General features: G+C 39.7%; 1 protein-coding gene across 1 annotated transcript in view; it reads left to right on the top strand.

The window, feature by feature from the left end:
• Positions 1-9,460: 9,460 nt before the first annotated feature.
• The window catches only part of ATAD2 (ATPase family AAA domain containing 2), a 66,006-nt gene continuing 51,991 nt past the window's right edge, over positions 9,461-23,475 (top strand). The window contains exons 1-2 of the mRNA XM_061171336.1: positions 9,461-9,713; positions 20,872-21,020. Of these exons, the coding sequence (XP_061027319.1) occupies positions 9,546-9,713; positions 20,872-21,020 (317 nt within the window). The 5' untranslated portion in view covers positions 9,461-9,545. The remainder of the gene's footprint in view (positions 9,714-20,871; positions 21,021-23,475) is intronic.

The following is a 23,475-nucleotide window of genomic DNA, read 5'->3' as shown; positions in this document are numbered from 1 at the left end:
CAGAGTTAGGAGTGTGGTTAGGAGAGACCCGACCAGAGTTAGGAGTGTGGTCATGAAAATATCCAGTAGGGTCTGCTCCAGCCGCAGGCCCAGACTCTGTCCTTCTGTGACCTTGCAGCTTCAGCCTGCCAATAACCTTTATGCAGCCCTCTTGACACAGAAACCAGAGCCCCGCGAGGCCTGCAGGCAACCACCTGCGCATTGTCCTTCAGCAAGCCTTTTGGGGGGCAGGGTCACACACTGAGCAGTCCTTCTGCCCCCCACCCCAGTATTCCCCCCAGGCCTCTTGAAGGCCTTCTGTCCCTGCTGGCTCCCAGATTCCCGTGGCTACCCACAGGGCCAGTTGGTGATTGCTCGCCTCCACCAGCTTCTCTGCTGTTTGCCTAGCAACTCCAGACTGCCTGCAGCCTGGCTAAACCAGCAAACTTCTCTGCTATCTGGTAGCCAACCCATGCTTTCTCTAACGAGATCCAGACCCCTCTCAAATTTGTCCTTGCGTACTCTCCCTCAGCCCTAGTTACCATATAGTTTCCTTTTATCTTACAGTTCGCTTTTATCATAGTTAATTCTTGACATTCAAATTCCCTTGTTTAACCTACCATGTGGTTTCTTCTTATTGGACCCAGACTACTGCAGGACTTTGAAGCCAAACTAGGTAGGTTCTACTACTTACTATTTGTGTGACCTTGGGCAAAGTTACTTCACCTCTGTATGCCTCAATTTCTTCATCTAAAATGAAAATGATAATAACACCTACCTCATAGGGTTGTTATGAGGGTTGACTAAATTCATGTATATAAAGCAGTTAGAATATGTGCTGACACGTAATAATAAATGTTAGCTAGGACTTCCCTGGTTGCACAGTGGTTAAGACTCCGCGTTCCCAATGCAGGGGGCCCGGGTTCGATCCCTGGTCAGGGAACTAGATCCCACATGCATGCTGCAACTAAGGAGCCTGCAAGCCGCAACTAAGGAGCCCGCCTGCTGCAACTAAGACCCAGCACAGTCAAATAAATAATTTTTTTAATTAAAAAAAATGTTAGCAACCACAATTTGTGGTATAATTTCACTCCATTATCTCCAACATACCGTATACTCCTGTCACTGAGTGTCTTACTACTCCTCAGACACTCTAAAACTGCAAAAGGTATACATATCTTCTATCTAATGTGTGCTCTTTCACTTTCCTTACTTGCAGCTTTTCCCAGGGAAAGTTCATTGCTGCCTTCCATTTTTGCACAGCTTTTTTTTTTTTTCTGTTTTGTCATGACTTTTTAGTCATATGTCTTCAATACTATTATCATCTTAAGTAACTCAACCTGACTCTACCTCTGCCATGAGCAGCTCCATGACACGGTCTTGTCTTGAGAGGTGAGACAAAATAATAGCTCCAGAGTCAGAGACTCTAGCTCAAATCCTTTCTCAGCTACTTACTATCCTGTATGACCTTGGACAAGTCACCAACCTTTCTGTGTGTCAGTTTCTTTGTAAAATGAGAATAATAAAAGTCGAGTGTCTACCTAATGATGCTGTAGCGAGCATTAAATAAACTAATCTGTGCAAAAAGCATACTGCCTGACACAACAGAAGTACCCTATGTAGTAAACAACTATGGAGTTTTGCAGTTATGATTATTATATTTCGCTGTGAACAGAGTATAAGCACTGTGACTGGGATAAATCCTTGTTGAATTAATGACTTTGTTTTATTAGGATACAGGTGAGGTTACTGTCACAAAGAAACTCAAAAATGTAGTAGTTTAAATGAGATACAAATGCATTTCTCATATAACACCCTGAACATTTACATTCCAGAGCTGATGTAGTGTCTCCACAGTGTCTTGTTACCCAGGCTTCTGAGATTTGGATGGAAAGCCATATCTACAGTGTTGCCCTGGTCCACATATTTCAAGAATGCTCACCACCATATCTGCTATAATTGCATGCTGGCCAGCAAAATCAGGAAAAAGCAGGAGCGGAAGGTTTAAGAACAAAATCCACAAGTTGTACACGTCACTTCTGCTCACATTCCACTGCCTAAAAGATAACCACAAGGTCACACCCAGGTGCAAGGGAGATTAGGAAATGGAGGGTTTATTTTGGGCAGCCCAGCTAACATCTGAGTATGTCAAGCAGAAGGAGGGAATGAATATTGAGAGAGCCAGCAGTCTCTGCCATAATGTGCTTTCTTTATGCTTCTAAACTTTGTCTCATAAGCAGGAATTACTCTTTAAATTGGAAAAATATAGATCATATTTTTAAAATACATACAATTTCATGGTAAAGACTATAAAAAAGGATATGGTTTCAGAGGAGTAGGAGGCGCATAGACCCAGATTCTGACCTACAAATCCCAGTGATCTGGATGTGGAAGAAATAAGAGATGCACTCACACAAGCCAATACCCACTGAAATCAGGATGTTAAAGGGCAGGGGTTTGGAGGAGGAACACATAACAAAGGAAAATATTAAAAAAGGCCATGGATGTGAAAGGGGAGATTCAGGAAGTCTATAGCACACAATACAGTCAGGTTTAATAGCAAAAAGGGCTTTTGTTTTTTATTGGGGGAGGGGGTATTTTATGCTCAATATTAAGAGCTAGAAGAAAAAGAAAGATAATCCCACTGCTTGAGACCACATGATACGATAATGATCAGACAACTGAAAGAACACAGAAATACCCAATGTCTGTCTATTTTGCTTGCATTTTCTATCAAAGAAAATGATCCTCAAGCTGTAAAGAACAAAGAAAATAGCAGTAAGAAGAAATTAAAAGCCAAGATAGGTGCGGTGGTAGAAATCACCAAGTTGCCTTAAGTGGGTTAAAAATCTTTAGACTCAAATGAGTTACATTCTAGCATACTGATAGTGCTTTAGATTATGACCCCAAAGCCTTTCTTAAGGATCTTTGAGAAAATATGTTGGAAGAGGTAACATAAGACTAAATATGAATAGTTGCTGTCTTCAGTTTCATAAAAGGAAAAATACATATATTCCAGACAGTATACCCTGATGAACTTGATGTCTAGTCCCAGGATGATTTGTGACCATGAAAAAAAAGGTGATCATTTAGAGGCCTCTACTGGTTTGCCAAGCCCACTTCATGCCAAATGGACCTCATTTCATGTTGCTGGAAGAATTATCTGATCGTTAGAATGGGATTATAGCACAAACAGTATAATTTGATTCCCACAAAGCAGCTGTCCCAGTTATACTAGTCATGACTCAATCAGTTAAAAGTCAGGGGAAGAGAGGCTGTTTATTAGCCCGTTGAACAGGAAGGACACTGAAGTGGCTCTCACAGTTAAAGGATGAGCTGCGGAAACCAGGGTCTCAAGGGACCAGAAGCAGAACTCACTTCCTCAGGCCTTCTTGCTCCCCCTCTCTGTCTGCTTCTCAGTGCTTGGCTTCATTCTGAGGTCACTTCACTTCTTGCTGTGGGAGGATGGCTGCTGGCAGCCCCATATTGTACTTTCCAGGCTTGACAACCCTAGTGGAAAGAGAAAACTTCTTTTTCCTCATGGCAATCACACAGAGTGACTTGTACCTTTATTTTTTACATTTCTGTACTGCTTGAATTTTTCACATGGGTTACTTTCTAATAACAAATTTTTTAATAAAACATTTCTAAAAAATCAAGTTTATCAACATCAGTATAAAAAGCTACATGGACAGACTATTGCTCACTTAACTTTTCCCCTACTGTTGTACATTTAGTTTGTTTTCAGATCCTACTATTATAAATAAAGCTGCAGTCAACATCTTTGTACATAAATCTTGGTCCATGCCTCTAATTATTTATGTTTGGAGGGAGTCCTAGAAGTGGAATTCCTGGGCCAAAGGTTTTAAATATTTTCTAGGTCTCTTGATACATATTGCTATACTGCTTTTAAGAAACAAGCCTATGGGGCTTCCCTGGTGGCGCAGTGGTTGAGAGTCTGCCTGCCAATGCAGGGGACACGGGTTCGAGCCCTGGTCTGGGAGGATCCCACATGCCGCGGAGCAACGAAGCCCGTGTGCCACAACTACTGAGCCTGCGCGTCTGGAGCCTGTGCTCCGCAACAAGAGAGGCCGCGATAGTGAGAGGCCCGCGCACCGCGATGAAGAGTGGTCCCCGCTGATAGTGAGAGGCCTGCGCACAGCGATGAAGAGTGGTCCCCGCTCTCCGCAACTGGAGAAAGCCCTCGCACAGAAACGAAGACCCAACACAGCCAAAAATAGATAAATAAATAAATAAGTGAAATTCTTTAAAAAAAGAAAGAAACAAGCCTATACCTCAATATCACATTGTTATTAAAAAACAAAAATATAGGCAAAAAACCTGGCATTCCCATTGTTATTTTATTTTGCATTTATCTGATTACTACTTTCCCGTGTTAAAGGGATAACTTCAACATAAAGCAGTAAATGCTAAGGCAGCAATGTGCTATGTGAGCTCTGGGGCGGGGGGGCGGGGGGGGGGGAAGCCCCTCATCATTGAGGGTGGGGAGTTGGGCTGGGTTGGAACGCAATACTATTATTACTAATCTTACTCAGAATGCAGTGGGAGGGAGGCAATAGTCCCAGGGCCCATGCCTGTGGTATTAGACTGAGGGCTGTGTACCACACCTTACATGGGAAAATTGAGAAACTGAAGTATATTCAGGGGAGGCTGATAAAGAGGGAAAGTCTGAAAACCACATCATAAAATTGTGATGTGTCTTCCTGGCTCACTTCCTATGCCAACATACCCCCTCTCCTGGTCCTCCATCCTCCAGATCTGATAGGGGTATCTGTCTGACATGGCAGTGTCCATTATAGGAAACCACTGGTAAGGGACCTGTGGTCCAGTGGTTAAGATTCCACACCTCAATTGCCAGGGGCACAGGTTTGATCCCTGGTCAGGGAACTAAGATCCCGCACGCCACCAAAACAAAACAAAACAAAACAAAACAAAAAAGGAAAGCACTGGTACAATTCCCTTTTCTGACCTGAAGCCTCTATACCAGATAGAGTTCTTGACTGTAAACAACAGAAACCATCTCTGGCTAACTTAAACAGGAAGTCAAATTTACTAGAAGAATGGGGAGGAGGGAGGTTGGGTAGGACTTGAAGGGGAGGAAGCACAGGCAGGTCACACTGATAAAATGCTCCAACAATCCAAAAATCAGCTGGTGAGAATGCCACCATTAAATGCCCCTGCCTCTGTACCCTCTGCTGCTGCCACCAAGAATAATCTCTGCCCCTGCATCTTTGGGTCACTTCTTCAAGACGTAATGCATGTCCCAGGTGGGAGCAACCTACTGATTGAGATGAGGTAACATGCCTGAGCCCTAGTTGCCAGATTAACAGGGAAAAGAAGTATCCGTCCCTGTAGGATTTCCACTGAAGGAGGTGGGCCCTGCCTAACCCAAACCCACTCAAAGAGAAAATCTCTCAGGTAGAAGAGGTGTCTGTTTAAATTCGGAGTAGCTAAAAAATGGAAAATGTCAACTATGACCCCCACCTCCATGGGATTAATGATTTTCTCCTCTTTCATGTGAAATCAATGAGATTAGCTATCAAATTTAAGTAAGGTCAGATATACCACATTCTTGAAAGAAATCCCTGTTCAAACTGATGTTTACTTTCTATTTTTGTTACTAAACAGAAAGGGACCCACCTATGACCTCATCTCAAATGAGGTAATGAATTATGATTAGCTCTTACTTCAGGCCTCTTTTGTCACATGTGAGGTAAGAACACTTGACCCTCTTTAGGAAGTCAGGGAGTATGGGAAAGAACTTCAGTTTCTACTGCCCCTCTTTTCCTAAATCAAGACATTCCTGTCGACAATAGCTAAGACTTCAGCAAAAGAAAGAAGTGACCTGCCAAAGACCAATTCCAGACCAATTCTATAAGTTCCTAAGGCTGCTGTAACAAATTACCACAAATTGGGTGGCTTAAACCACCCCCCCACACACACACACATGCGCGCGCGCACACACACACACACACACACACAGAAATTTATTCTCTCACAGTTCAGAAGGCCAGAAGCCTGAAATCAAGGTGTCAGCAGGGCTGGTTCCTTCTGGAGTTTCTGAGGGAGAATGTTCCATACTTCTCTCCAAGCTTCTGGTGATTGCTGGCAATCCTTGGTGGTCCTTGGCTTACAGATGCATCACTCCAATTTCTGCCTCCATCTTCACATGACCTTCTTCTCTGTGAGTCTGTGTCAGATCTTCCTCTCCTTTCTCTTATGACACCAGACTTGGATTTAGGGTCCACCGTATATCCAGGATGATCTCATTTCAAGATCCTAATTACATCTGCAAAGGCCCTATTTCAAATTAGGTCATGTTTACAGATGCCAGAGTTTAGGACTTGGATGTATCCTGTTGGGGTACACAGATCAACCGACTACATCAACTAAAGGCTGAAGCAAGTATGGTAATTCTTAATGTTGTTGGAGAGAGAGTAAAGAAACAAAGAAAACTGTTTGGCTGGCTCCATCTCTTGGTGTTCTGAAATTTCTATTTCTTTGCTTATTTAAAAAAAACTAAAAACTAAAATGACAGCTATAACTTCTGTGGAGGTCAATTTGGTAATATATAACAAAATCACAAATGTATATGCCTTTTGGGTGGAAGTTCTTTCCATAAATGTTTATCGATGTATAATATGCATAAAGAAAAGTGGACATACCATAATGGTAGACTATGCTACTTTAAATATTGTTCTTTCTGCTTTCATTTATATTGGGTAAACAATCTTTTTTTTATATATTTGAATTTTATTTTATTTTTTTATACAGCAGGTTCTTATTAGTTATCAGTTTTATACATATTGGTGCATATATGTCAGTCCCAATCTCCCAATTCATCCCACCACCACCGTCCCCCTAAACAATCATCTTAAAGCTTTCTTTCCCTATTGTAAAAGTAATACATATTTAATGCAAAAAAAAGAAAATCAGTACACAGAAACTACACAACAACCATACTATTACCATCCAGAAATTAACCATTAACATTTTGTTGTAGTTTCTTTGGGGGTTTTTCCAATGCAAGTATACACATATACTTTTTTTTTTGAATTTTTGAGTTTTATTTTATTTATTTTTTTATACAGCAGGTTCTTATTAGTTATCAATTTTATACATATCGGTGCATATATGTCAGTCCCAATCTCCCAATTCATCCCACCACCACCATCCCCCTAAACAATCATCTTAAAGCTTTTTTTCCCCTATTGTAAATGTAATACATATTTAATGCAAAAAAAAAAACAGAAAAATTGAGTAAAGTACAGAGAAACTATACAGCAACCATACTATTACCATCCAGAAATTAACCATTAACATTTTGTTGTTTCTTTGGGGGTTTTTCCAATGCAAGTATACACATATACTTTTTTTTAAACAAAGATGTAACTGTATGGTATCTATTTCTTTGTACATTCTTAACAAGTTACAATGTACTGTGCACAACTTTCCATATAATTAAATTAACACAGAGTTGCATCATAATTTTTAATGACTATTCTTCTTAAGGTCCCACTGAGGGACATTCAAGTTGTTTTCAGCTTTTTGACATTATAAATAATGCTGTGGTAAATATAATTTTTTTAAACTCTTAAAAGGCCAAATTTTAAGTGCTGAATATATAGTAAGTTCTGTATCTTAAATGTGCATGGAAAGGAATTCCTGATATTCCCTCCAAACTTGCTTTAGCCAGAGCCTTCTCTAAGTTAGGTACAGCTCCATCTTGCCATTAGCTCAAGCAAACAAACAAGCAACCAAATATTGGAGTCATCTTTGACTCTTCTCTTTCCCTCATGCCTAAAACCAATTAATTAGCAAATTTATGTGCTCTTTCTTCCAAAAATACCTAGTATTTGACCATTTCTCATTACCTCCACAGCTCTCATTACTGGTCTGTGTCATGTCATCTCTTGCCTGGATAATTGTAGTGGCCTCCTAACTAGAGTTGCCAGATTTAGCAAATAAAAATACAGGACAACCAGTTAAAGTTGAATTTCAGATTAACAATAATTTTTTTTTTAAGCATAAGTTTGTCCCCAATATTACATTCTCCATGCAGCAGCCAGACGGATTCTTTCAAAAAGTCAGAATAAGTCACTCCTCTGTTCAAAACCCTGTGATGTCTTTTCATCTCATAATAAAAAGCAAAAGCCTAAAAGCTGAGGCCTTGCAGGATCGGCTCCTAGCAGCTTTTTCCTCTTTGATCTCGTCGGCCCACTGTCCTCTCCTTCCCTCTGCTTGCATCTCTCTTCTCCCAGATACACCTAACCTCCTTTAGGTCTTTGCTTACACTTCGTGAGACCTTCCCTAATCGCCGTTTAAAACTGCACGCTTAAAAAAAACAAAAAACAAAAAAACTGCACGCTTCCCTTCACCTTCCCTACTCTATATTTCTCTGTTAACACTTACTACCTTTTAACAAACGTATCATTTATTTAGTTTGTTGTCTTTCTCCTTTTACCAGAATTTACGTTCCATGAGGGCATTTTGCTCTCTTTGTTCACAGCTGCATCCCCAGTGCTTAGAATACTGCCTGGCACATAACAGATGCTCAATCAATATTTAATACATGTCGAATTAAGGAAATGTAGTTATCCAAATCAATCAATAGCTTTTGTTTGTTTCACTAGGGCTCCTCTCACATTCTGATCATTCAGCATGTTGCTATCTATTTCAAAGTAGTCACGTTAACTGTTTTAATTTTTTAGAGAAGCCATCTTCTGTAATTCTGTAATATTGGCAAACATTTATGTGCAGACACGGTTCTAAGGTATAATAAAATCTTAGAACCTCAGGTATTGTAATTAGAGTTAATACACAGATTAGGAAATTAAGACCCGGCGAGGTGAATCATTTGCTCAAGATCGCGGGATCTGTTGGCGCTGGGTACAGAACCTGCGTCTTTAACTATAATACTCTGAGCCGCTCTCTTTTACCTCTCTTTCTCTTAACTTGTTTGGGTTAGGCGCTTAAGAATCAAAGTCAAAACCTGTCAAAAGCCAAGTGCTTTCTCCCCCTCCAGTCAAGGACTCCGCAATTCGCATTTGAATCCCGCGTGGCGGGAAGCCGAGGGCAGGTGTCGGGAGGGGCGGGGAGGAGCCGCCAGGCACCGCCAGCCAATCACAGCGGCCGGGAGCCTCCCTTCCCCCTACGGCGTCCACGCGCCAAAATTCCAAACGGGACCGCGCGCCACTACCGGACGTCTCCCTCCGCCGAGCTCTGCGAGCCGGCACTATCTAAGAAAAAGGAGAGAGTGGTCTCACGTCACTGTCCGCTCGGGTTCTCGACACTGTCGGTGTGGATTCTCCTCAAGTTCGGCCCAAAGTCCTTCGCTCTACAGATGGGAGAAAAGTTTCGAGCCCGCCGTGATAGGGTGGCGGCGTGGGAGGGACAGGCGGCGGAGGGATTCCGGGCGCGCGCGCTGCGGCCGTCGGCGCGGAGCTTGTGGCGCCAGAATTCGGAGCGCGGAAGAGCCTGAGCGACTGTTGCCGGGTTTCGGGTGCGTCTCCCGCCGCGGACGCCCGGGCGAGGAAGGAGAGAAGATGGTGGTCCTCCGCAGCAGCCTTGAGCTGCACAGCCACCCCGCTGCCTCGGCCACGGACTCTCTGGACCTGTCCAGCGAGTTCCTCAGCCTGAAGCAGATCGGCCGGAGGCGGCTCCGCTCGGCCGGCGCCGCTGAGCAGTCCGCCGTCACCGTGGCCGCCGCGGGCGTGAGTACCGGCCTGGAGCGGGCCCCTCGGGCCGGGCCTGGGGGACTGCCGGCGGCCCGTTGCCCGGTGGGGCCCAGGATGGTAGGTGGGTGGGCGGGCGGTCCGGGTGACAGTTGGCTGGGGGTGGAGGAAGGAGAAGGAGGTAGGTTGGGAGGAGTATTGTCGAGGACAAGTAAAATGGAAGGCTTCTCAAGATCCGAGCCCCGGCGGGGTGTGGGTCGGGTGGAGAGATGGACTGACTGCGGGAGGGTGAGCGGTGCGTTACCACCCACTTTTACTCGAGAGGAAACGGGAGCCCTCCGCAGCCGATGTGCAGCTGGAGGCCGAATCTCGGTTTGGGGCTGCCCCGCCCCCCACCTCACACACCTCCCTGTCCAGTCGCCCGGGCTCCCGCCCTAGGTTTGCAGCGATCGCGAGCCACACGCATTTACTGAGCGCTTCCTGTATGCATAACAAGTGTTTTAGGGGCCGCGGGGGATACAAAGATTGTAACTCAGGTTCCCTGACCTTCATTTACGATCCAGAGGGGTTCGGTAACCAGAACGCAGTGAATAATACCAGGTTGCATAATGTAGAGAGATGGAGAGCAACGTTTCATGTACGTCTTCTTCACTTAAGCCTCATAACAGCTCCATGAGAATGGATAGTTACGATATGTCTCTTACAGATGAAAAAACAGACTTAAGAAGCTAACCAGTAAGTGGTAGATCGAAAATTGGAACTTGGATTCTCTGCCGCCACCACCTTTCCCTTTCTGTTATTTCATGCTACGGTTATAAGCAAGGTCTATAGGTTTCCAAGGAGGTGGAGCAGTATACTAAGGTCTTCCTGAAAAAAGTGCTTCTCCTCCCTCCACCTCCCCACCCCAGCTGCTGAAAGAGACACAGGTGGAGGAGACAGCGTTAACAAAGGGTTAGAGAAATTGAGGAAGCAACGCTAGTAAAGTTAAGGCAGCAGGAAGTAGTCTAGTTCTGTTGAAGGGAGGGTAGTCATGGGGGTGGGAAAAATAGGACCAGAGAGGGGGTTAGAACTGGGAAGTCAGAATGAGAGGCCAAGGGGAGGTACCTGTGGTGGGAGAGAGGGACAAGCCATAGGTAAGAGAGAGATCCCTATAGGAAATTAGTGGTATCTTTTGTAGAGGCCCTATATGAGTTGTTCCTCTACTGAGGGGAATGAAATGGTCCAGTCAGTCTCTGAAATTGTGATTCTGAATTGAAAAAACAATTTCCTGACTTTTAGGATCTGTTTCTCAATCACAGGCAGAAGTTGTTAAGAGATCTGGGGAGGCTGGACACTTCTTCAGTGAACTCAGTCACTGGACTCATTAACCTATGTTCAGAAACAGCTAATTATTTCAGTAAATATTTGAGTGTTTATTATCTTCAGGACAAAGCTAGTTCCTGGGACTGTAATGATGTACTGAATACTGGTTAAGAAACATAAGTGCTTAAAACAACTGTTAGTTCTTCCTGTGATAAGCCGTAATGGAAAAGAATATGAAAAAGAATGTGTATGTGTGTGTGTGTACATATATATATATATATGTATGTATAACTGAGTCACTTTGCTGTACAGCAGTAATTAACACAACATTGTAAATCAACTGTACTTCAATTAAAAATTAATTTAAAAAAACAACTGTTAGTTATGAATATCAGTTTGCCAATATCAGCAGGTTTCTATACTTAAAAGGGGGCCATACCCACCACAAGGGTAGTGAGAATTAAATGTGATCAGGCATGTAAGGAGATTACCTGAACACTTGGCTGATAGTTAGGACTCAGTCATTGTCAGCTGTTAAGACCACAGTCGATTTTAATGGCCACTCCATTTTTTAAGTTCCTCAGGCTAAAAACCTTAGAATCATCCTTAACTCTTCTCTCCATTCATATTAGCAAATTCTGTTGGCTTTACTTTCAGAATTTTTTCAGAATCCGACCACGTCTCAGCTGCTCCATTGTTGCCATGCTGGTTCAAGCCATTATCTTTTGCCTGGATTAAAATAGTGTTTTGGTTTTTTTGTGTGTGTTTTGGTTTGTTTTGGTTTTGTTTGTTTGTTTGTTTTGATCTAGCACTGTGGCTTGTGGGATCTTAATTCCCCCGACCAGGAATTGAACCCCGGCCCTGACAGTGAAAGCTCTGAGTCCTAACCACTGGGATGCCAGGGAATTCCCATGGATTATTAAAATAGATTCTTGACTAGCCTCCCTGTTTGCCACCCTTATATGTAATGCCCTCCTCCCTTGAAAGTCAGTTCGCAGTATAGCTTACAGAGTGATCTTGTAAAAAGTCAAAACAGTTGATCACTCCTCTGCTCAAAAATCCCTATCTAAGAATAAAAGTTTAAAAGTTGAGAAGCAGCCCTATACCTCCTTGCCCCCTTCCCTTTATGATGACATCCTCTTCCATTCTCCCTTTTGCGAAACCCAGTCTGTTCTACCCACTCTGGCCTAGCTGCTCCTTGAATCCCAGGGCCTTTGCAGTTGCTCTACCTTCTGTTGGGAATACTCTTTCCCTGGATATCTGCATGAGCTATTCCTTTACCTTTTACATTTTTTTTAATTAAAAAATAAAAAACAAAAACTCAGGACTCATAGTGCTTCATGTGTTCCAAGAATTTTACAAACATTAACTCGATCCTCATAACCTTATAAGGTAGGTGCGATTATCTTTGTTTTGCAGGTAAGAGGACTGAGGCACAGAGACTTAAATAAGTTGCTCAATTCACCTTTATAGTAAGCAATAGAGCTGCGAGTCCTACCTAGGAGAACCTATGAAACAGTCTCTTTCAAGTGTTTGCTAAAATTTCACCTTTTCAATGATGCTTATCCTAACCACCCTATTTAACATTGCAAACCACTCATTGACAGGCCCTTTGCTCTGTTTTATGGTCTCCAGCACTTACCACCTTCTAAATATTCTATAATTTCCTACTTCTAAAATATTTTTGTCTCTCCCCAAATCAGAATGTAACTCCATAGGGGTTTGGATTTTGACCTTTTGTTCAGCTGTGTATTCCTAGCACCTAGGGCATAGTAGGTGCATAATAAATATTTTGTTGTTGATTGTCTTGCTGTATCAGTGGTATGTGGTGGTTGAGCAATTAGCACTCACCTGCTTGTTGTAGGGTAGAAAAGATTCTTTTCCAGACTAGGATTTCCAGTAGGGATTATATCTTTTTGAGACATAGTACTCCTCTCTCAAATCCTCCGTAGAACAGATTGTAATCAGAGTATTATTTAGTGAGCATGGGATTGGGTCTTCAGGAGTAATGTATTCATGCTGACAAAGTCCACCAATACCAAAAATGAAACATACCTTTGTGATTAGAATATTTTCTAATTAGGGTTCTTTACATTAAATACATTTGATTTGATTATAGCTTGCTTTTTTACATCAATCATGCATTTCAGAAACTTAACTCCTTGATCCACCCTCATTGTATTTGGGTATTTCCTTGTCTCATTCACACATTTATTGACAGCATTTCTTAGGGTAGGTTCCTTTTAAAGATGGTTGGATTTATTCATATTAATTCATTAACTTGCATTTTTCTTCATCTAATCTTGGAGGCTGACCTTCAAGTTCTGAAGATACCTACAGTTACCTATTTATTAACCACATTTTCACATTTTACTTTTTTTTTTTTTTTTAAGTTTTTGGGTGCACTGCATGGCATGTGGGATCTTAGTTCCCTGACCAGGGATCGAACCCTCGGCCCCTGCAGTGGAAGTGCAGAGTCTTAACCACCGGACAGCTGGGGAAATCTCAACCACATTTTACTTTTACATTTTGAATATGATCTCACTCAACTGTGCTTAAGGGTTTTTTTTCCCCCTGACTTGTATGGGTTCCCTGAAAATATTTTATTGTTGTTTTAAATCTGTTTCTTTGGTTTTTAAGCTTTTATTTTCTTCCTATTTATAAGTTTGGATGCCCCTTTCCTCCAGAGTCAGGCTAGCCATTGCCTATTTCTGTGCTTTCACAAGTCTGAGGCTCTTTGATTCATTAAATTTAGGGTGGTTTCTCATGCTGAAGAGACACTTAAGGATGGGTAGTAGGGGTTTTCTTGGTGATGATTGTACGTTACTTTTGGGTTGTGTTTATGTACGTTTTTATTCTTCGGTATGTTTTTAGGTAAAATAAAACACTGCAGTATGTGGAAGGTACTGTTTTTGGTTGTTTTTTTTTTTTTAATTGTATGTTTATTTAGCCTGGAAAAATATCCCAAACTCGACGCTGATATGTACAGCCTATGGGAGATATTTTAAAACTTGGAGCATATCACAACACAAAAATGAAAAGTGTACAGCTCAGTGAAGTATCTCAAAGCATGAATAGGGAGATTTTGACAAGTGGCAATGAATGTTGCTCCCTGGAGTTGGCTGCTCTGCATTTGAGAGAGTGTACTTGTTTTGTGACAATAATAGTCCATTATTGTCCATTTTTGTTAGTTTGTGTTGGGCTGGCTCTTGATTTTAGGCTTAGAGGTTGCAACTTTTAGAACAGAGATCTGATGAGTTAGTGTTTAGGATGGATTATAGTCAACAAATCTGGAGTTTGGAAGACCAGTTAAAAGATTATAATACTGATAGCTACCATTTACATAGCACTTGCTGTGTGCCAGGCAAGGTACCTAATATGCACACACATATTTCCCCTGTAAAGTAACTATTATTATTTTGTTTGTTTTCCCGAAATTATTATTTTTAAATTTTTATAAATTATATTTTTAATTTTGGCTGCGTTGGGTCTTCATTGCTGTGCGCGGGCTTCTCATTACAGTGGCTTCTCTTTTTTTTTTTTTTTAAATTAATTAATTAATTTATTTATGGCTGTGTTGGGTCTTCGTTTCTGTGCGAGGGCTTTCTCTAGTTGTGGCAAGCGGGGGGCACTCTTCATCGCGGTGCGCGGGCCTCTCACTGTCGCGGCCTCTCTTGTTGCGGAGCACAGGCTCCAGACGCGCAGGCTCAGTAATTGTGGCTCACGGGCCCAGTTGCTCCGCGGCATGTGGGATCTTCCCAGACCAGGGCTCGAAACCATGTCCCCTGCATTGGCAGGCAGATTCTCACCCACTGCGCCACCAGGGAAACCTACGGTGGCTTCTCTTGTTACAGAGCACGGGCTCTAGGCGCGCGGGCTTCAGTAGTTGTGGTGTGTGGGCTTCAGTAGTTGTGGCTTGTGGGCTCTAGAGTGCAGGCTCAGTAGTTGTGGCGCACGGGCTTAGTTGCTCTGTGGCATGTGGGATCTTCCCAGACCAGGGCTCGAATCTGTGTCCCCTGCATTGGCAGGCAGATTCTTAACCACTGTGCCACCAGGAAAGTCCCTATTTTTTAATTTTTAAATTGAAGTATAGTAATTTAAAAGTTTACGAATAAAGTATTATTATCCTCATTGCAGATATGGAAACTAAGGTCTCTGTGTAACTTGGAGAAGATTATACAGTTCTAAGTGATGTGGGGAGAATCAATCTTAGGCAGTCTGTCTTTAAAAGGTTGGGCTCTTAATTAGTACATTATTATCACAACAGACCAAAGGAGAGAAAACCAGAGCCTAAATTAAGGTGGTATTAGGAGGCATGGAGAGAAAAAGTCCAAAAGTACTGCAAGGGGTCTGAGAGTTGTTCAGATAGAGTGAGGAAAGGCAGTGTTGTTTCCAGCTGAAGAGGTAAGCTGTACATCTTTGGGAATATGACGCCAGAGTTTGGTGAGAGGTAAGGACTATTTTTCTTTGTGAGTCACCTATATAGAGTTGAGAGTTGAATCCTTGAAGGTGCATAGCAAAACACAAGAATATTTAAGAAGATCTGGAGCAATGGCTTTATTTTAAGGGTGGGAAGAGGATGAATTAGGTTTAAAAAAATAAAAGTATCATGTAAACAGGGGATCAAAGCAAACAACAGAGTGATCATAGAAGTGAATGAGGTAGAGAAGGCCATTGGATTTAGCTATTTGGAGATAGTTTTAGATCTACTGGAAGAGCTGTATGGTTAGAAAGCAAATTGCTGGAACTTGTGGAATAGATCCATGATAAGTAATTGACCACACCAGTGTTTAAAGATGAAGCTAAGGAGGGCTGTCACAACTATGTAATGTGGGTATAATGTGTATACCATTGTACATTAGAATACACTGCTTTTTAGGCTTTCAAGAAGCCCCAAGTCTGGATGAATACGTTTCATGTCAGTAATATAACTGTGATCTTAAAAATCCTGTTTAAATTTCATTTGTTGAATTGATAACTTGCATTAACTCAACCAGTATGACTCCCATACATATTTTTTACTAATTTAAAGCTTTACTAAGCTTGATCTTTTGTGGAAAAATAACATCAGAATATTTCTCTTTCTCAATTGTGTCCACTTTGGGGAAAAACTTTTCTTATTGTTGCATGCTTCCTGTTCTAACTTACTGATTCTGCAAGATTATAACAGACTTAAAATCTAATGAACTATATTTTTTCTCCTTTTAAAGTTCACTTTTAAGAACGATCAGTGCTCTCAATATTAAAGTAGATTTTAGCGAAAGAATAAATGACACTACATCTCTAGGTTTAGTTTTCAGACTAAGTATGTTTTCTCTTTGTTTTTCACTTCTTAGGAAAATTTTTTCTGGTAATACATGTTGCAAAAATGTAAAAAATAGATAGTGAAAGTCCCCATTTCTATCATCCAGTGTTAATTACTGTTACTAGTTGGTGTTTAACTTACCTCTTGAGAATTATTTTGATTAGCTGTATTAAAATGTGACTTTGATTTAACAACTGTGCTAGTTTCCTTAGGAAATCAGATGTTCAAAAGATAATTCATCTAGAGGTATTTATAATACAAATTGCAGATTACCTATATGTGATACATTAAGCAGTTTGTTAAATTCATATAATGGCTGAAATACTATTCATTCATGTAAAAAGATTTTTAGAACAGATTTTATGACATGGGAAAATGGTTGTATTACTAGAAAAAAGTAACAAAGAATAAATAATATTATCGCAATTTTAAAATTGTGTGGATGTGTTTGCAAAGGAAAAGAATGGTTTATGCACCAAAAGGTTAACTGTGGTTATCTGTGGGTAGCTTGGAATTAAGGGTGACAGTTTCATCTTTGTACATTTCTTTATTTTTCTGATTATAATGGGCACGTATTGCTTTTATTTTTATATCGCTTTTATAAAAACCATTTTTGAAAGTTATATTTTTATATTCCCCAGTATGTGCCTTTATATAGGTGACTCCCAAAAAACCTGTTTTGTTTTTTTCTCCATGCTTTTAAGGAGAGCCTTTCTTGATGCTTAGTGCTTATTTAGGGATGATGAACTAAGCCACTCACTATGCAAATCAGAGATTCACTTATAAGATTAAATCTTCTAAGTTTCTCAGGGAATCTTTTCCCAGTATTTAGCAACTCCATCCTTTCTTTTTTCCTATGGAAACAAACCTTTTTTTTTTTTTTTTTTAATTCCCAGGAATATAGTGACATTTACTTTCTTTTTTTAATTGTAATAACATATAGATAACATAAAATTATCATTTAAACCATTTTTAAGTGTATAGTTTTGTAATATTAAGTATATTCATTGTTCTGCAACCATCACCACCCTCTGTGTGCAGAATTTTTCATCTTGCAAAACTGAAACTCTGTACCTATCAAACACTAACTCCCCTGGGAATTCCCTGGCAGTCCAGTGGTTAGGACTCAGCCCTTTCACTGCCGTGGCCCAGGTTCAATCCCTAGTCGGGAACAGAGATCCCGCCAAAAAAAACCCCAAAACACACACACACACACACACACACACACACACACATATACACTCACACACACACACACTAACTCCCCATTTTCCCTCTTCCCAGCCCCTGGCAAGGAGCCTCATAAAAGGAAACCTGCTTCTTTTGTGACTGACTTATTTCACTTAGCATAACGTATTCAAGGTTCATTCATGTTATTTCAGTGTGTTTAAAATTTCCTTTATTTTTAAGACTGAATAATATTCCATTGTACTATATATATATATATATATATATATGTATTTTTTTTTAATCCGTTCATTTGTTGATGAACACTGGGATTGCTTCCACCTTTTGGCTGTTGTGAATATGCTGCTATGAACATGAGCGTTCAAATATCTCTTCAGGTCCCTGCTTTCACTTCTTTTGAGTATATACCCAGCATTGCTGGATCATATGGTAATTCTATGTTGAATTTTTTGAGGAATTGCCATATCATTTTCCACAGTGTACACAAGGGTTCCAGTTTCTTCACATCCTTGCCAATACTTTTTTTCTTTTTTCTTTTTTTGTTTTTGATAATAGCCATCCTAATGAGTGTGAAGTGGTATCTCATTGGGTTTGATTTGCATTTCCTTATGACTAGTTATGTTGAGCATCTTTTCATGTGTATTGACCATTTGTGTATATTCTTCGGAGGAATGTCTATTTAAATCCTTTGCCCATTTTTAACTTTTTTCGTTGTTGGCGTTAAAAGTATAGGAGTTCTTTATATATTGTGGATATCAGTCCTTTGTCATTGTCAGATACATGATTTGCAAATATGTTCTCCTATTCCATGAGTTTCCATTTCACTCTACTGATAATGTCCTTTGTACAAAAGTTCTTTAATTTTGATAAAGTTCAACTTATCTATTTTTTCTTTTGTTATCTGTGCTTTTGGTGTCCTAAGAAATCATTGCCAAATCCAATGTCATGAAAGTTTTCCCCTGCGTTTCTAAATTTTTTTAGCTCTATAATCTCTTTCACATTTTTTTTAAAGTCTTTATTGAATTTGTTACAATATTGCTTGTTTTATGTTTTGGTTTTTTGGCCCTGAAGCATGTAGGATCTTAGCTCCCTGACCAGGGATCGAACCCGCACCCCCTGCGTTGGAAGGTGAAGTCTTAACCACTGGACCGCCAGGGAAGTCCCTGCTTTTACATTTTTAAGCTGACCTTAGATGTAAGGTCTCCCCCACCCCCCGCAAAGGTTTAAGTAGTTACAAAGGAGATCATTTCTGTCATTTTTTAAGGTTGACATTAAAAAATAAAACTATTATGTCACACTTTTATAAGTATCCACTGGAATGTAAAAATTATAGTTATTTGATACCCATCTTGAAACATTAAAAATTAATACATGAACAAGTTCTTTTAGTAGTCAGAAATTTTACCTTCTTTTTTTTCCCTCTTTTAATTTGTATTTCCAATCCACTTAACCCACAGCATTTTATCTTGATATATTTTCATGCTTGAAAGTCAGTTATTAATTATCCTTTCATACTTATAAAACAAAAGTTGGATTTTTTTCCACTTTTCCGTGATGACAGAGCTCCAAGAAATAAAATTTTGTGTATTGAATTTATCATTATTAACATTCAATTGATCAAAACAACAAAAAAGTATCTATTTTGATTAAAAATGATTAAACATAGGAAGTAATATTTTATTAGGATTTCATGTGGTTTAAGTCTCCCTACCCACCCAGTTAGTTTAAGTATCTGTGGATGAATCTTATTTATTGCTGAAGAGTGTTTTGTCGTCAGTTTCATTGTTTTTATAAAGGTAAGCACTGAGAAACATTGTTCATATAAATAAGTAGATAGTAATGAAGGGAATTTTATTTGCAGTGCCACTCAGTTTTTCTGGCTTATATGCAGAAAATCACTTGCCAAACATTTTTAATGGTCTCTTAGCTTGATTAGGTCTCCTTTCAATTTTGTTAAAAGCGGAAGAATTGGAAACCACCTAACAAAGGAAAGGATTTGCTGCCTAGCTTAGTCATTCATTCTCTTAACACCTACATTAGTGTTTTTCTTTGGCTTTACGAAGGTTTTTAATGCCTTGAAGCAGCCCACAATAGTAAGATTCAGAATGAGTGAGAGTTATGACTTTCTTTTGTAAAATGGGAGAAAGGTAAATAAAAGAGGATGCCTTGTGTTAAGATGCCTTCTTAGATCCGTTTTAAGAAAAAGTACACGTGGAAGTTGAGAGAGTGGAAATAGATAGCCTTACAATTTTCCTTGGAAAATCTTATGTTACACTACACCCATCTAAGATGTGGGTATTCATTTAAAAAATAATACACTTACCTAAATGTATAGGTATTCTTTTTTGAAACATCCTGAAATATAGGTACACTGATAAAAGTAACAAATCATACGTATCATTTAATACCTTATGAAGAACCTAATTTTTTTAATTGTCCTCTCGTGCCTTTAAGAACCTGTCTAATTCTTGCACAGATCCTTGTGGTATAAATATCCTTACTTTACCTTTGAACCAATCAAATATTCTTGCTGAAGCAAAATTAAATGACAAAATATCCTAATAAAACATAATGAAATGACCAGGTAAAGCCAGCCTGAGGCGCATGGGGTGGGGGGGCACTGATGTTTTATTGTTTTTTAAAAAAACACTGCCTGTTTTTCTAAAATTATAAATTTTTAGAGTAGTAAGACATAGGATTATAGAGTTGTTAGGTACATTTGCCTTCTCTTTTAACGTAAAAGTATCCTCTGTATGATTTCTAAGAGGCATGTATGAAATTTTGAATACTTTATGACAGAACCTCTGTAGCTCATAAAGCAACCCACTAACTTAGAGAGCCTGTAGTCTGTTGAGCAAAAATAAAGTTAAATAGAACTGTATGGTTTTTACAAGAAATGAACATACCTAAACAGTCTCTAAATTCATTTTTTACATTTGTGGGTGAAATTGTGTGAGACAGTAATAACTCCTTTTTGCCATCCAAGCCAAAATTACACTTCTGATAGTCCAGTTATTTTAAGGTTGTTGCCAGTGGTTTCATGGTGTATGTGTATCTTTCTGATTTCCATAGCCTTAAAATAAAGGAGTACTTACCGTTATGAACTATTACAACTTTTTATCAGTGGTAGAAAATTTCACTCGAGACTACCTGTTATGAAATAGAACTATAAAACATTAATAAATCTTATACTAGCCACCTCATAGGCATTGCTCATATTTGTTTATTGTAAAATGATTATTCTAGATATTAAACTATTTTAGTTTCTTGGGGAGATGCAAAAATGATACTGTGCACCAAAAGCAGTTGTTAAAACTTTTAATCAGAGACAAATCTTAGGAGTTTAACTTGGGGATTTGACTGAAGAAAAACTTAGATGGCTTTCTTAATTTTTTTTTAAAGGATGGGTCTTCAGTTAAGGAAGTTGAAACCTACCACCGGACACGTGCTTTAAGGTCCTTGAGAAAAAATGCACAGAATTCTTCAGATTCTAGTTTTGATAAGAATACGGAAATATCGGAGAAACATACTAATGGCAGGCATTTTACAAGGTAATACAAGATGCTTAAATGCTAATTCAAAATAGCTTTAAAGTAATAATTTAGGATTTGCATTTAATTTTTAAGTGTGTTCTTGACTGGTCATCAAGAGTCCAGATTGTAAAATGTAATTTATTTGAGATGAAATTGCACTAAATGAATGTTATTGAATTAAAAATTTAATATGTACTCAGGTCAGGTTTGTTTTTATTTTCTTGTTCAAAGATGGTATCTGTGATATGTGTGAGTGCAACTGACGAGGTTGGTTGATACAGGATGAGTTCTGGGTACTTGAGTAATCTAAAGAGACTTTATGACTATAACTTGCTTATGATATGTGGTTCTGCTTCATAGTCTGTAAAAAGCCTTTATTCAAAATAGTAGTTATATTTCTGATTGCTTACTATCAAGTTTTTCATCAATTCTAAGTCATTTATGAATATCTCTGTTGGTATGCTTCTAAGGCTTTCTTCACATAGGAGGCAGAACATGGCTTTGTTTTTGCTTTTTGACTTGTTCAGTGGTTCAGTGGTTTTTTGACTAGGTGCTTTATACATATTTAAATTTTGTTTCTCAAGAACCCTGAGGTAGATGGCATGAATTCCATTTTAATACTCAAGGAATTAATTTCAGTGAATTAGGAAGTATGTACTTCATGGAATTTGGGTTTATTTGGTCCAGGGCAAATTTAAATCTAACATTAATTAGCTCAAAACCTTCAATTTGTCCGCATTTTGGTGGGCTTAACAGGAATTGGGAGAGGGATGCCAATTATAATAAAATTTGTTTGATGAAATAATTGTTTTTACATTAATTCTTCTCACAAAGAATTTACTCGTAATGACGTAGAAAACTAGAACCATCTTACTCTCAAATAGAATTTTTTAAAAAAATATTTATTTATTTATTTATTTTTGGCTGCGTTGGATCTTCGTTGCTGCGAAGGGCTTTCTCTAGTTGCAGCGAGTGGGCACTACTCTTCGTTGCGGTGCGCAGGCTTCTCATTGTGGTGGCTTCTCTTGTTGCGGAGTGCGGGCTCTAAGGAGCCTGATTCCTCCAGCTCCATTTTTTTTCCCCACAAGATTGCTTTGGCTTGATTCTTATTTTGTGTAGCAGATTTTCCAGATAAGTGAGGTTGTGCCCTTTTAAGTTTCTTTTTGGTACTGTTATTTTTTTCAATTATTTACTTGGTCTTTTATTGTATATATTTAAATCTGCATCTTGTTTCATCCACTATTCGTGGAATACCTACTGTATTTCATGGAATCCAAATTAGCAACAATTGAAACACACAGCATTATTTTATGAGACAGTAAGAAAGAAAAAAACACTGAAAGTTAAACTATGATATACCATCAGTAGTAAGATATATCCCAATTTCAGAGATGTTAAAATGAGGGGGAAATGTACAATTTTTAGAATCAATGAAATACAATTTAAGCTACCCCAGTATTTCTGAAACTTGAAGTCTTCTTGGGGTGGGGTGGGGTTGGGTTGGTGGGGTCCGTGAATTCTCTATGAGAATTTAAAGATTATTTCATGATCTGAAGAAAAAATATTCTGAATCATCTAAATTGCTACCTTATAGAGAATAGCCATAAAATTTCAGGCACTGCATTTATGTTTACATTTGGCACCAAGTAGTACTGCTTTAGTTATCTTGGGTTCTGGAGATAAGAACTGAGTCTGGGGACTTCCTTGGTGGTCCAGTGGGTAAGACTCCGCACTCCCAATGCAGGGGGCCGAGGTTCGATCCCCGGTCGGGGAACGAGATCCTGCATGCCTGCCACAACTAAGAAGTCCGCATACCGCAACCAAGAAGTTCTCATGCTGCAACCAAGAAGTTCTCATGCTGCAACCAAGAAGTCCACATGCCACAGCGAAGGTCCCACGTGCCGCAACTAAGACCTGGCACAACCAAAATGAATAAATAAATATTAAAAAAAAAAAAGAGGGCTTCCCTGGTGGCGCAGTGGTTGAGAATCTGCCTGCCAATGCAGGGGACACGGGTTCGAGCCCTGGTCTGGGAAGATCCCACATGCCGCGGAGCAACTAAGCCCGTGAGCCACAGCTACTGAGCCTGCGCGTCTGGAGTCTGTGCCCTGCAACAGGAGAGGCCGCGACAGTGAAAGGCCCGCGCACCGCGATGAAGAGTGGCCCCCGCTCGCCACAACTAGAGAAAGCCCTCGCACAGAAACGAAGACCCAACACAGCCAAAAATAAATAAATAAATAAATTTATTTTAAAAAAAAAAAAAAGAACTGAGTCTGACCTTAATACATAAAGGTTGCATCTGCTTCCAAAGAGAAAGCCACGTGATGTGATGTCATGACATGCTGTTCAAATGAAGATTTGGAGCACTTCAGATAAAGAGAAATGGATGAATTGAGTCATCATGTTATTACAATAAACATGATACATAACATGCCAAACTCAAGAGAAACCCATAGCAGTCTGAACCACATTC

Source organism: Eubalaena glacialis, chromosome 17, assembly GCF_028564815.1.
Source record: "Eubalaena glacialis isolate mEubGla1 chromosome 17, mEubGla1.1.hap2.+ XY, whole genome shotgun sequence".
Lineage (NCBI taxonomy): Eukaryota > Metazoa > Chordata > Mammalia > Artiodactyla > Balaenidae > Eubalaena > Eubalaena glacialis.
Note: the sequence above shows the minus strand (reverse complement) of the source record. Positions and strands in the feature narration are given on the sequence as shown.